This window comes from Atractosteus spatula, chromosome 20, assembly GCF_055471065.1.
Source record: "Atractosteus spatula isolate fAtrSpa1 chromosome 20, fAtrSpa1.hap1, whole genome shotgun sequence".
Taxonomy (NCBI): Eukaryota; Metazoa; Chordata; class Actinopteri; order Semionotiformes; family Lepisosteidae; genus Atractosteus; species Atractosteus spatula.
The window spans coordinates 15,121,611-15,137,493 of NC_142725.1; the positions used below are offsets into that span (position 1 = coordinate 15,121,611).

At 36.3% G+C, this 15,883-nt stretch overlaps 1 protein-coding gene across 1 annotated transcript in view; it reads right to left on the minus strand.

Moving 5' to 3' along the window:
- Positions 1-9,061: 9,061 nt before the first annotated feature.
- The window catches only part of ajap1 (adherens junctions associated protein 1), a 39,241-nt gene continuing 32,419 nt past the window's right edge, over positions 9,062-15,883 (minus strand). The window contains exons 3-5 of the mRNA XM_088938205.1: positions 12,636-12,723; positions 11,400-11,642; positions 9,062-9,134 (exon numbers count right to left, since the gene is read on the minus strand). Of these exons, the coding sequence (XP_088794331.1) occupies positions 9,062-9,134; positions 11,400-11,642; positions 12,636-12,723 (404 nt within the window). The remainder of the gene's footprint in view (positions 9,135-11,399; positions 11,643-12,635; positions 12,724-15,883) is intronic.

Below are 15,883 nucleotides of genomic sequence, written 5' to 3' on the forward strand. Positions count from 1 at the left end.
CACCAAATAACTCATGAAGAACATACAGTTATAGAGTTTGTATTGTTTTACCACACTATACAGTATGTGTACATTAAACACAAAAATATTGCTGCCTGCATCTTATTTCCATATAAGTGTGAAACAAAGTACCAGACTATATTTCAATTTCAGAATAAGTTACAGTAAGGTCAGCTTTTGTAGACAACATGAGGTTTTAAAAAACATTAAAAAAAACAGAAGGAAAACATTCTAAAATAGTCTTCCAAACTGAGAAAGATTACTGAAACTTACCAGTTTCATGTGTAATGTATTATCCCTTGGCATGGTGTACAGTTTCACAATATCTGTGAAAGCAAATCTGGTAAGCAAGACTATAAAGTAAAGTCCCTGTTGTATCCTAGTTACATTGATGGCATGTTTTAGAAAAAATATGGTAAAAAAAAAGAGGTGCTGATTTTTCACACTTAAAAGAGTTGCTTCGTCATTGCTGATTTTGTCCTGGTGTATTGGATGCTTTTCATACACCACAACAATCCTTAGTTTGAACTGAATACTGTCTTCTGATACTTGTTCTCAGACAACTGAGCACTTAATTAACCTGCCCCAAATGTGAGACTTATTTCTGTATATCATCTGAGTACTTGCAATAAACCTCAACCTGTACAGTCTCATGACAATATACCCTGCTGTGCAAAAGTCGTAGACATCTCAGATGCAATTGATTACAATGTGTTAAGGTCATCAACAATTTTCACACAGCCTCTGCTAGTGTTTTACACTATTACAGTATAACAACTTTATCGTAGTGTTATTAACACAACTAGGTGAGAAGAAACCAAATGTCTCATTTAGCAATCCTTAATGTTTTTCGGTCAGTCTTCAAATACAGTACATGATCAGAACAACTCAAGATGAACTGTGGCCCAAGAATTGTTGACGTGGCTATACTTCCTCATTTACCTATCAAATCGAACTCACTGATTGTCTGTCAGGATGACAAAATGACTTTAAACAAAATGACTAACATGTCAGTGTCCAAAAGGTGGCTGCACAAAAAAACAGCATATAAGTGTATTTTTATAAGTGTATAAAAGCATAACAACGCAAGGTGTTTTTGCACAGAATGAATTTTACACAGCAGTGTACATATTACAAGAAAGACTGTACTGAACATGTACTGTGTACATACATTGTATATTTTTAAATTACATACTTTTTTCTGTGCTTCTGCCATAGCACATACTGTACCTTATTCATTAATATAAGACAACGGTTTAAAGGGTTTGGAAGAACCATAAACATAAGAATTACAAAATTTCCCTCTGTTTTATTAGTTATTCTACTTTTATATATATATTAAATTACCATTGGTTTTTAATACAAGGGCAACATTCTCTTGGGGTTACCCCAGATATACAGTAGAACACACACATCTGCTACTGGTATTCGTCTAACCTCACTTTGTTTGCTTTTCAATTTTTGCCTCTTAGCATTTTATGCTCAACAGCCCTTTGCTTCTTGCACATACTGTATCAATGTCAACCGCAAAGGCAATCACTGAACTCTGAAAATTCTGTACAGCAATTCTGAGACATGAAAACTGTATTGTAATATACCACACACAAGAGAAGAAAATCAGACAATTTTCTGCAACAAGCCTTGCTTTAGAATTAATCAACAAAAACAGTCTCCATTGAGATGAACTTTTTCAAATGTGAAATAGCCTCTCATCTGGGATGTCTGTCAAGTTTTTTTTCTTCACTATTTTCATCTGAGAATATTGTTGAGCATTTATTGAACAAGGCTGCATGGCATTTATTGTACAGAGACCCATACTCACTCGTTTGCAATTTCTTGTACTTTTAAGAGCATATGATTTTATGAAATGGTTTTAAATCAATGTCAGATTCGCACTTCAAAAAAATAAAATATTTAACAGAAGCCAGGTGTGGCTTTTCTCCTGTCAGAGGGTCTAAATGATTGGCTTTGTGCATATCTCTCAGAGAATTTAGGAATCGCATCACTAAATATTTTGCTTTCTCCATGTGTTTAGACAAAATAGATCTAATTTCTTAATCAGACAGTTGACAGCTGTACTGTACCTTACAATGCCATAAACAAAATCTCAATACAGTGTCCCATACAATGTGCAGAACAAACACCTTATACTGTATACGCTTGACTGTTACCAAGATTAAGGGCATATTTGCTGGAGAAAGAAATATATAAATAGTACAAAACACAGAAAAGCATTTGTTGGAAATACAGTATGTAATTCCAAAATGTATCTGTGAGATGCAATGGTAGTGTCAAACATTTTTAGGAGCAGTGAACCAGCTTATATTCCTTAGAAGTCATATTGTGTTTATTTGTTCTACTGTACATTTGAAACAAAATAAGAATCCCCCAAAACAGCTTTCTATATTGATCTGTACAGATCTCTAATTTACTACTTTAAATATTTTTACTCCGCAATGATCAACACAATGACTGTATTACCGTGTTAATATAATTAATTAAAGCAGCAAGTTTCAGTTGAAACAATGTAATATCTCCATGAAGAGAACTCTGAAGTGAAATTTGGGCATGAGATGAGTCTACACATTTCCATAATTCTGTGCATTTCGTTTCAGTTTCTAGTGGATCTCCAAACTGCCCTCAACCTCAGAACCTCAGATACATTGAAAATCTGTTGAATGACTCCCTTGCAGGACTATTTTATATAATATTAGCCTGTTGATTTTGAAAAATAAGGCATCCATCTCCTGTACAGTACGTAACACAGATTGAAAACATTGTGTAATAGCCCGTGCAAAGGTAGATAGATAAGACTGTATTGATCCTGTAGGGAAATTGATGAAGGTGTTCATTTGTTCTGTAATTGTGCGTTAAGATAACTCTCTTGAAAATAGCTCTCTTGCCTTCAAATTTGGTCCTTTTCAGATTAAAATATATTTCCTCTGCAATCAGACATAAGTGTACTTAAAATGTAGCTTTCTTAAAAAAATAGTGTTAAATGTTTTCACTGAAAATGCTTTAGAAATACTGCTTGAATTTACAAGGAAGGAATTTGGCACAACAATGATAATGTAATGGAAGAATACCTTTTGTAATCCATTGTGAACATTGAAAGACACAACCCCCCACCCTTCCAAAAAAAGCCCCCAATTAAAAACTACAACACAGAGGTACACAAATAGAAGTAGGGATATAGAAAAAAACATTTACATTTGTAATTTACATCAATTTATATCCTTCGGACTTTTAAAAATGCTTACTTTCAATAAAAATGTTAAATCAGGCAGCAGCGACACAAGCTTGGACTCACATCTTAGGTTAAAGAGGCAGTTATCTCTTACAGGAGTGTTAAAGCATTCAGAGTAGGTAACAGAAAAAGACTGTAGTATTACCCAGCCAGTGTGTTTTAAGAACAGTGAAATGGCACAACTAAGCACAGTTAATAGACCTAGTCAACTTAAACCTTATGACAGTAAGAATGCTGCAATAAAATGTCTGTTACAGACTTCCTAGTAAACATAACAGTGTACACTGCAAGTTCTATAAATATCTTTCTGAGTAAAATCAATAATGACATTCCTCTTTTCACATTGTATTGTTATCTGTTCTGGTAAACAACATTCATTCCTGTTTTTCAGATTTTTAAATTAGACTTGTTATATACTACAGTTCAGTCACATTTAAGCGTACTGCACTTATATATTATCCAGAGCGTGGACCAAACAGTAAACGCCTTAATCAGTTCCCCCAATGTCGTCTGACTCATTCTTCTTTACTTACTCCAAAGATACCTCTCTAGGGTATACATGAAGAGCTTGCTCTTTTTTCCTCTCATTCCAGTGAAAGCAGAATTCAAAGAGGAGGATATCAATCTGCTTTGCATTAAACTTTGGGTACATCATTATGTCCACATCAGATTTAAATGTTTCTCCAAGACATCCCATGAGAGATACTGCCACTAACATATGGTATGCATTAAAAAGCTAATTGTGGCTTAAATAAATTTTACAATAAAAGGAAGAAAACAATTACAAGTTTGCATTAATGCACAAAAGCGATGCAAAAGATAATATCCATTAATGATGAGGTTCATCTTGGGCATGTGGCCAAGAGAGTCTGTTTCTCACACTGGACACCAAGGGGTAATTAAAATATATTGATATTAATTAACAAGAGGGCTCTACTGCTTGTGTTGCGATTTCTAGTTTGTCTCTTCATATTTCTCTCACTCTTAGTATAAAAATAGACAGTCCAGATCAAATTCAAACGGGAAACCAAGGATCTTATGGAAATGCCTTAAAATTATGCACTGTACCACCAACCCTATAGAAAGCTATTCGACTTTCTTCATAATTGTATAGTGCTTCATATAAATGTTTGAAAGTTGCGACAACTCCTGAACAACATTAAAATGTATTCAAAAAGTTTTTTTTTTCTTTTCTTCACTTTGTGTTAAAAAAGGGGTAATGAATGATGGAGGAATAGAGTCAGAAATGGTTTGCTGATCATATTTTTAACCATCAATGGAATCCTAGGTTAGGTCCCTTCTGTACAGTTTGTGGCACATAATGGCATTATTGGCACATTGTTCAGTATCACAGTTCAGTATTTCAGTGGCCTTTGGGATACTCCACGTTTTGATGTCTCACCTTACAGAACTCCGCATGCTTAGTTTCATTTCCATCTATATAGTTCTATATATATGAAATGCCACAGTTTTCTTCATAATAATAAGAACTGGCATCTGTTTACTTTTATTTTTAGAAAAATAAATTTGTTCATGAAAGTCCAGATGAGTCCCACAGTTGTACAAAACCTGTTGCTTATGTATTTGCTTGTTTTGCTTTGTTTAGAGGTTTACCAAGGGAATCCTGTGAAGAGAAACACACAAACGATTAGATAAGCACATGCAAGAGTATTCTAAGCTGTAACAATGAATAACAGACCTGAAGAGGCAGCACAGACGAGCTGCTTCTATGAACAGCTGATTTCATAAATGCACTACATTATCGTAAGGATGCAAAGCCAGGCTAGACTATTGAATGCCTCGGCATGCATCAAATTTCATAACCTGTAATCCTCAGAAGGGCATAGAGTAATTCCAATTCAAAAGCAATGAAAATTCATTCCCTCTTGAGTGTCAACATGGGCACCAGACCATACAAACAACCATGTATGCATGACCATTTTTTATCCCAGCTTCCAGGTTTAATGTTCCCAAAATCTGCTGAGAGAAACCGAACCAACTTACTGTGGTTTGTAGCCTTTGTTCCAGCTAAGCCTTTATGGATCACTGAACTAACACCTGATAGGTCTATGATTTACACTCCTCTGTAAGACGATAATTGCATCTGAAGAGAGAGTAACTATATTAAAGGCATAATGATGCACCAGCACACTCAGCAATAAGAACATCGTTCATGCTCTTGGGAATGTTATCATATGGTTTCATGCAGCTCTACGCCTTTGTATTTCATCTCTGGGTTCAAAAGGTCTAAGAAAATGAAAAAAGTAGTTAACCAAAGCCAAGTAACATATAGACAAGTACACAAATGAACAAAGCAAACATTGTCTCAGCAATGTCACAACATTGACACTTTTTAACAATATGTGAACAAGTGATATGGTTTATAGGTGGTTAAATCCTAATGCTTATAAATTTTGTGACTCCTACAGTAATTATGTATTAATTTGAAACGAATAAACCTCCAATTAAATTACCCCATTTATTTTTGATAACCTTGCTTATTTTTGTTAAAGCAGGCATATTTCATCATGAGGAGTTATCCACAATCCTGCCTTGTGCCCACTGTCTGTCTGATTGGGCCTGGCTGTCTGTGACCCTGTATTGGACTGAGGAGTTATTGAAAATGGATCGATGAGTATATAAGGAATATATAATGATTTTTTTTCTGTAGCATTTTTTACAGTAAAGTAAATAAGGAAAAAATCTTATTTTACAAGCACAAAAGATGAGCTCAGAAATAACACGCTCTTATCTCTTCATGGTCATGTATAACAGAAAAATCAGATCGGTGAATACTTCAGTCTGGCATTCTTAACAAAGCACACTTTTTCTTAGCTGCAGCAACTACTTTTGCAGAGCACACACAGAATTTCTCATTTTTAATTACACTTTTTCAAAGTCTCCCTTGTCCCTTGTTCAGTTACTTTCCAGGCAAGAAACAAGACACACATAAAACTCTTCAGTTCTTCATAGTTGTTTTCTTGCTTTTCTTCCCTGACTTACTTCAAACAAAGCTTTGAAATGCATTGGAAATGCATGAATTGGTCTTCAATTCAGGCTAGAAAGGAAATTCCTATATAAAGCATCAGTTCTACAACACACCTTTCATTTTGTGGGAAAAATAAAAGAGTACCCTGAATTTAAATGTAGCCATAATGAAATTAAAGAGTGTTTAGGAAAATTATATAGATTATACAAAAAAACAAAGAACTCTGAGACAAAAAATAGCTAAAGGTAATTTTTTTAACCAACCTAAAAAAAAAGGCTAATTTTCACAGTGATTTGGTCATCTTTTCTCCCTGCCTTTCTGACCCTTTCTGAAACACATTTGCTCATTTTAAACCTCTCCAAGGATGGACTTTAGGGGTGATCAGTTAAGCAAATAAGAAACTAGCACCTTTAAACAACAGGAAGGTGAAAAGATAATCTTCCGATATTTTTTGTAAACTATTAGGATTTGACTATCCCTCTCTTTACTTGAATTATAATGAGAACAGCCAGCATATTTCTGTACTCCCTCCTTTCTCTGCAAGACCTGCAGGCACTCTGTTCTCATTAAAATCTGGGTCAATAACAAAGACTTGATTCCCTTGGAAAATTCTTCCCCCATAGGGTTTACACCATTTCAGTGCCTTCATTTTTTTCTTCCCGACTGTATTTAGACTTTTAAATGAATCCAATTCAGTGTGCTGAACCGTAACAGAAAACAGAAAGGTCTCATTTTTATTAAGTTTACAAAGAATAGGAGTCCAGTACCTGCTTCTAAAGGGGCCTCAGTTCCTATACAGTACTGTACGTCATTTCAAGGAAATGACTAAAAGCTGAATTTTTCAAATGTGCTGAAAATGTTTATATATAGTTATTTCTTATTTCAGTTTCTACCTTTACTTTCCGTTTCATAATACATTACTGTGGCATTTTAATTTGATGAGGTGCTACTGAAAATTAATCCAAAAATGAAAACTGGGTGTCCAATACAATACAATACAAACACACCACACTAGGTCTTGAAGAGAGGTATTCTCAAGAAAAAGTTCTGCTTTCCCCTGTAGCCATAAACTGATGCTTTAATGTTTAATATACGAACACCCATAAAGGTATTGTATCATTTTTGTTATGTCCCTACATGAGCATGATGAGCCATAATGAGCTATACAGTGTATACATAAACTGTACAAAGTGTATACACAAACTGCTTAAAATTGCACATATACATAAGGTTGCAATATATACTGTAACTACTTATATAGCTTATATATAGCTACTTATATATATATATGTATGGCATTCAGTATATGCCATATTTCAGGAGATACAGACAGCATCCAAATTATTATGTATTTAAAAGCCTATTAAATGAGATTTTAATGACATGCAGCGCTTTGGTTGAGAGAAGACCACCTGGCTATGAGGAAGAGGCTGTCAGAACGTCACTATGAGATGAGCCAATGGGTTTACTGCAAGGTGACGGCAGGGCTGGAGAAGGGATGCAGAGCAATGAACACGGAAACAAAGTCCAAAGTCCCATATTTATACCTCAGGTGTTTGGCAGGAGCTGGGACTGAGTTTCTCCCAAATCTTCTGTACTCCTTTAGCACACATGCAAATTGGTGTATGTATGCTTACTGTACATAAGTGTATGTTTCTTTTCACCCCCTTGTCTTCAAAGCTGTTACAGATTGTGACCACAACCCAGCTCCAACTAGAAAAAATGTTGAAATTCTGTCCTAGCAAACTTTAAAGAAAAAGAAAAAAAGAAACATTCTTCTTCAAAGCACTAAGGAACTCCCTTTCATCACACAAATATAGCTCTATATACAGTACCTAAAAGTAGCATGCATATGGCGTGTATATACTGTACAGTACACACTTACAAACACATAAATACAAATCCATATGTGAGAGAAAGACATTAATTCAGGCTTGGGAAGAAAAAAAGTCTTAATTAATTCTTCATGATAAGTGCCTGTCAGCACTTACAGTACAACACTGACATTATTCAAAATGCTGTAAAGTGTTTACAGTATACAGTAGTTATTGTGTAATAGGGCTGAATATAACACACACTACATTTTTACAAATGATCCTCCCTTTACTCGATTTGAGTACAATTGGTGCAGAGATTTTTTTTTTATTTCGCAAAACCCATTTTGATTTTTGTTTTGTTTTTTGTGGGGTGGGGGGGGGGGGGGAGTTGAGGGGAAAAAAAGACACACATATTGGCTGGGTAGACTGATCCTATAAGGATTTGCACAGCAGACCCATGCAAAGGTGGAAAAACAGCTCATAATGCTTGCAATGAGGAATGGTTGGAAAAACAGCAATATGGGAATAATAATGAAAATGTACCTACCTTTGCCTCTGGAGAAACAAGATTCCTATAGTGTAAGCATTACATCTTGGATTTAATAATCTAATCTAACATCTTCATTTTCCTACAATTACATTCCACTTGAAATTAAGAAGAAAGCTCTATAAGTCTTACTGTAAATTGCTACATGCATGAAAAAAACACTTAACACTGTATGTAAGATTGCATACTACAGTGATGTAAATTAGCATAGCAGGAAACACCGACAGTAAATATTTAGGTAGACGAAACAACAAATACCTGCAGAGCAAACAAGGGAGACTCACTGTGTCATTTAGAGAGGTACTGTAGCTTTACGCGTGGCAACAAACTGAAGGCTGGCGCATGGATGATTGGCTTGGGTTTTGGCTTGAGAAAAGCTCGAGGAACATGTTGAGGTACGTACCAGGAAACGGAAACATGAAGTCTGTTCCGCCCACAGGAAGTAAAGCGACTTCGGCCAGTCAGCAGGAGATTTCAAACCATTTCTCAGAGACAAAGGCCACTGGAATTAGCTGCCGTTCGGTGGGCGAAGGTCTGCAGCGAGCAGAAAAATGGGCTTGTGTGTACTGGTTCATGACAAACAACACACAGGCCTGCCACAAAAAATATCTCTATCCTCTGTGGGGAAAAATAACTGTGTTGCTGTGGATTCCCCTTAAAAATAATGCTTTGTTGACTTGAAAAATTAATATAAATATAATTCCAGAAATAAAAGTAAACCTCACGTAGCAGTAATGAAGTCATTATGAAACCTCTACAACTGTTTAATACAAATAATAATGAAACTACCATTTGTATATTGTACTGTATTCACATTTACCTGTAGGTCTTGCTACATGTAATGTATTAACAACATTTAATACATGTTATTTAATACATTTAATACATGTTAATACATCTTTAGCCTTCGACACCTGAAGAAGGCTCCACGGCCGAAACGTTGTGTTCTCTTTCTTCTTTTTTTCAGCATGGAATAAACCTATTACTTGTTCCTTAACAACATTTAGTTTAACTAACATTAAGAGAATTAACAGGATCCTGGATAGGTTGCCTAACTGATAGTCCCAATTCATCGGAACTGCTTTTCCATTAATAAATTCATGAGATTGTAATGTGAACACAATGAAACATAAAAACATAAAAGTCTAAGCTCCCCTGTGACTTAACCTTAGTAATCACCTAATAATAGAAGTGTTAGCACATCTGCACCTCTATGCTTTCTGCCTTAATGAGATGCAGTATGAGGAGTTGGTATGGTAACAGGTTTTAGTCAATGTCTAGCACTTTTTGTCTTTTGTATTTTTCAATTATTATGATCATTACTATTCTTAACAGTAGCTGTTTCCGAATGAGCTCTGAAAGTGCCTTTAATTATTATTAGCAGCAAATATTATATGGTCTTAATTGCTATGTACTATTACCAATTTTAGGTAATTAACCTAATGCTCAAAAGAGCGTAATAAATACTTCACTTATTAGGTAAATTAATCTATGCAGGAAATGCCCATTTACATTTAAATGTATACCACTCTGAAAAATCAAGACAGTGTTTTTTGCTTGATCTTTATAAGATTCATCCATAAGTTCTCTATGCACAAAGCTGGACCTGCACAGTGCTTGATGCACTGGCTTGAGCTCTTCCCTGCAAGCACGAAAGCAAGCCTTCGGACTGACACCTTGCAACCATTTATCGTGATCCTTTTAAAATCTCAACAAATGCAACGATTTCTGCTAATGATTTTGTGTGAATGTGTTGGGCAATGTAATAACCCCTTGAAATGTCTGGATACAAAGCATGATTATGGAAAAGAGGACAAAAATGGAACACTGGAATGAAAGACGGGGCATGAGATTTTTTATTTAGAAGTTGTTTCAACAAAGCATTACTTTCTCTGCCAGGTAAAACCTCTTACCAACAGATGCTGACGTGTTTGTACACGAGAGCACTGAACACACAGGGAACTAAGGACCAACATGACTCAGTGTGGTGAGGAGACACAACAGCAGGTTCAACAAACCGTTCAACTTTATACAGCAGTGTTACTGTATATACTGTACTCTAGCTAGAGCCCAGTGACAAAGATGAAATGAAATAAAAATGAAAAGAAACACGTACAGTAAATGCAGCTGTTGAATGAACAATAAAACCCAGTGCAAGTGAATTGTGATGCAAGAATGGCCATATTTCCTTACAGCAGCCTTTCCCTCTTTATAAAACATGTCATATCAGCTGTAGACTGCGAGTTTAGAAAAAGTTCTGTAAGAGGAAGTCAATCTAAATTTAATATTACAAATAGAACATTTACTAGCTTGTGATTCCTATGGATCATTAGTAAACTACAGATATTATGTCTTAATTCCTTTTGGGCCTTTTGGGAGAGAGGAAACCACGCTTGATTGACAGACTGACTCTCAGTTAAATCTGTTATGGGATTATCCTTGAAATCTCTGCACCAATAATGCACACAAGAAATGTTAACGAATGTTTAAGCAGAGAAGATCATGTTCGATTGTCTTTTCTCTATCTAAACCCAGCAAATAAAGCACTTGAGCAACAATTCTTGTTGACACGTGTGTCACTCAATTAGGAGCAAATAGCACAATTATCGTTCTACACATTTATAGTTAATAAATCCTAAAACATAAATATGAGATACATAGTCTACATGAAAGAGATTTTTTTAAGCAGTCTCCTGAATTACTGTTTAAATGGTTCAAGTAAAAAAAACAGATATTTCCATGTTTTTATCTGGGTCTTCTTAATTGCGATTTGGTGACCATTTCTGAATGCATGCTTACCTATTTCCATTATATGCTGTCTTGTAAACCGGGGTCTGCTGTATCATTTCATCTGTATACACTGGCACTGCAGTCCGCACACATTCGTGGGAGCACTGTAAACTATCGTTGTAGGCAGTGAATATGTCTACACTGCTGGGAATCCGAGCGTGAGTAAAATCGGTCAAGTTCTGACAGCTCTCCTCCTGTTGGTTGATCTTCCGTTGGTGGCTGTTATGGCGTCCATTTCCACTCTGTGCACAGCTACAAATACAGGTACCAAAAAGACAAAGCAAAAATAAAATCATACCTTGTACCACACACTGAGGTCTTGTTAAGTCAATGGGGAAAATGTCACAAACAGCAAAAGCACTTACTCACTTCGGGGTAAAAGCAGAGAACAAATTACTGTACAGTCTGAGGCAGTCTGGTAACTAAGAAAAACACAAGGCTGCAATTCTACTACATACATACCACAAAAAATGCCACAAAAATGATGTTTCTGAAACATCACTAGAAATGCAAACAAATTTACAATTTTAACTTGAGAAGGCAGCCTGCGTTATTTTGGGGAATTTGTGAATTTTGGATCGAAAGCCTTGATACAGAATGAAAATAACAGGCCTTGTGATTTACCTTTACAGATTTATTTTAAAAAGGTTGTTCCTATTGAATTGAGCTCAGAGACATAGGCTTGTGCTTCGTAGCTCTAAGAAAAAAAAATAAAATGTACATGCCATGTATGAGAAAAACTATAAAGCAGAATGGGATTCATTATTCCCTAGTCGTTGCTGTTGAGACAGTATGTTTTCAAACTCTATCGTTTTTTTATACTAAAGCCTTTTCTCAGGACAGGGGATTCCACTTGTAAAGTGTCAGAAGAGAGAATCAGTGTCTGCTCTTCCAAAGTCATGAACTAAGTGATAAATCCAGCAGAGGATTGACCATATTGCCCCACTGCAACTGGGACACATTTCAGATTGACCTCGGTCATCTCGATCGATAGCTTGGCTCACCAATTGAAAAGAACATTACTAGGTATAAATCAGAGGATAACGTTTCCGTTTGGAGCTGCATGACTGAGAAACGCAAAGGTCAAGTTAGACGTGGGCACTCCAGTTTGTTTAAAAGGGAGAAGGAAAGTGTGTGCTGAGTGTAGTGAGGGGCGTCGTTATTAAAGAGGTCTAAATTAAAGATCCAAAACTTCTCAATAAAATTCAACAAGGTAGAAACATGGATGTAGGGACTCCCTCCTACCAGTTCTTAAGGACGAGTGTTGTTATCAAGGCAGCGATGACCATGATAAGAGACACAGTGATTGTGATTATCTGGTGAACTGCCAGACCTGAAAATAAAGCACAAGAAAGAACAGGAAGTAATCCAGCTTTGAAAGGGCGTGTTTAATGCATCTTCAAAGCCATTTGAATAGCCTGTTTTAACACCCACTGCTGAAACTGAATGCAAAGAAAGCTAGAAAAAACGCAAGGAAAAGAGGTGTGAACAGTAATAAAGTAAAACACATGTGACGTTCTCAGCCATCTACGTGTAAAATGGTGAATGTTTTGGGACGAAAGAAAAAAAACAAGCATACCAATTGACTAGCTTCATATTCAAAAGATTCCACAGATGTATAAAAAATAACAGTGCACTAAGTTAAATATAATCAGTTAGAAGGTTATTGGATTGTATACATAAACTATTACAGAAAGATGCGACTAGGTATCTTAATATTAATAGAAAAGTTTGTATTGAAGACACGACTGGTTATAGGTCACAATTCATCCGGAGAAAACGTGAAAAGTGAAACTGTAGAACAGAGAACATCTTTTCTTAAAGAAAATATAAAAGGAGGGCTCAGATGAGGTCTGTTTTTCTGTCATTCACTTACATGGATAAATTGCTCTTTAAGAGCAAATGACCACCTTCAAACCAGTCATATTACCAGTCCCACTAACACCTCTTCCAGCAGCAACCTTAGCTTTCCCAGGAGGTCTCCCCATCCAGGTACTAGCCAGGCTCACACCTGCTGAGCTCTAGTGGGTTGCCGGTTGTGAGCAGCACGGTGATATAGCTGCTAGCTTTATCTTTTCTGGTCTTGCCCTGCAATCATTAATCGCATGACAGGCTTGTAGAAGACACCAACACTGAGAAACATAATGCCATTTAGCAGACACATACTGTATCTTTGCTATCACCTGGGCTTGTTTTTTTCATAACCAATGAATTCTAGACATCTGTGCTAATTAGTTTATTCAATACACAAATCTAAAATCACAGTGACTTACAAGCCTTCTGAATTAAAACACAGTGCAAGATCCCCCACATGCCTAAAACAGTCACAGTCGGGGTGATTCCCTTGGCATTTTCATTTCAGGTTCTCTAACCCAACCACATAGGCCAAGGGATTAGAAGGTTCTGACAGTCCCTGATGCACAGAGATGGAAATCGTAATGCACCTTGTAAGGCAGAAATAGCTCCCTAAAAGACAGGAAAGCGGTTATTGTTTTTAAACCTTGGAGCTATCCAAGGTCCTGAACTCTAACTGCGTAAGAAGATCAGAAATCTCTTGGAACAGTGTTAAAATGGTATTAAACTAATGCTAGCAGTACTACTAGTAGGTATTTTATAGCATTTATCTTCCCAAAGCACTTCCAATATAGGAAGAAAGAGCACATCGACCCTCTCTGATTAACAGCAACCACCTTGGTGAAGCGTGGCAGCTTCCTCCTACTGTATGTGACAGGATCCCCCCTACAGAACACATTAGCAGGGAAAGTGAGAACTTGCTTGCCCCTTCAAATGAAGAAAGAACTTTAGGAATGACTAAGCAGCACCCTGAGATCCATAATGACCCAAGTACCCAAGTTTAACATCTCATCCAAATGACAGCCTCTCCTGCCACCCTTCTGGGGTAATTCTTTTAGGCAACAGGGACTACAACTTGAGTATTAGATTGAAAAAGCAAAACCAAGAGCAAGCAAAAATACCAATATGAGGCTGTTTTTGAAGGGAAGCTATTAGTAATGCTTTTGCTAGGGTGTAGTATAATGATTTCTGGTGACAAATTACTGAAAAAAAAAACCCCACCAGCTGTGTTATTCAAATGTAGGCACTTCGCAAATCATTGACCACTCATTTTAACACAGACAAAGCAGTGGAAAGTACATACTGTATGTGTTCATTGTAAAGACAGAACCTAAATTAGCTTGAAAGCTAAAGAGTTCCCAGTCCAACATCTTTAATTGACATGCCCCAGCACTTAATTGCAGACTGATGCTTTCTCTTTCACAGCAGATACACACTAGAATGCACTGCTAATTTAGCAGGACCAGAAATGCAAACCTGTCAACCTTGGATTAATGACAGCCTGACCTAATTCTGAAACTTTTCCTGCCCTGTCATTTAGGATCCTAATGCTCAGAAGGCAAATTAGCTCTTATCTGGCAGTGATTTACATTTTCTTTTCACTGTACATTTCTGACATCAAGGCAGAAGTTGAAATTAAAGGGTAACAGATTAACATCAAGAGAAATTTCAACAAGGAAAGATTTTGCCCTTCACCTTGTGCTTTGTCTGACTGTCAAAATAATGTTTCTTCAGCAGTTACCAAGTAGAGGCAACTAAATAAAAAACAATCCAAACTCAGTGGCAGAGCAAACATCAGAAAACCAAAATACACCAGCATATATTAAATTGCAAGCACTAAACCAACACCTGTCCAGTATCAGAAAGCTGCATACTCCTGATAAGGGTTGCTGCAACCCTATCAGGGCTACCTAGCAGAGGCATAGTGCACAAGGTGGACCTACAGCCTGGATGGAACACCAATCCAATGTATGGTGCTCACACACCATATACAGAAATAAAGAGGCACCAACTAAGCCAACCACAACTCTTCAGAATAAGTGAGGAAATCTGAGTATCATTTTGCTCACATTTCACCCTCTGCTAACTTCTCATACTTCTCATTGTTTCCAATGGGAAACCAATCCAAAAGTTTCCTTCCATGTTATTCTCAGGCAGAACGGGAAACATTTCCAAACAGCACAAAGCGGTATTTCTTACCCTTTTAGCCAATTCATACAATCACAATAAGACTAGAAGTTCATGTCTTACAATTATATACTGTAAAGTCCTAAAGAAACTCAAGAAGTGTTCATTTCTGTGAACTTTAAAAGCCTGTAAATATAGAGTATGTTGTCTTCAATCACAGCTTTGTTCAGCAAGACTATTGTAAATCATTGTACAAGCAGTTTGCTTTTTTTAAAAAACAAGTAATTGTCATGATACATGGTAGCTCCCTATTTCCTGGAAAATATGTGAACAAACTTTGTGCTTCTAATAATAGGGGAGGGTAAGCTTAAAACTATTCTAGTCTAATATGCAAAGCACCGAAGTATATGTGGAATCCTAAAGGTTTTTTAGGATAAACAGAATGGTGCTTAAGTTCAATTTCCTTATACATTAGAACATTATGAAAACCATATTTTTAAAATCAACACTAA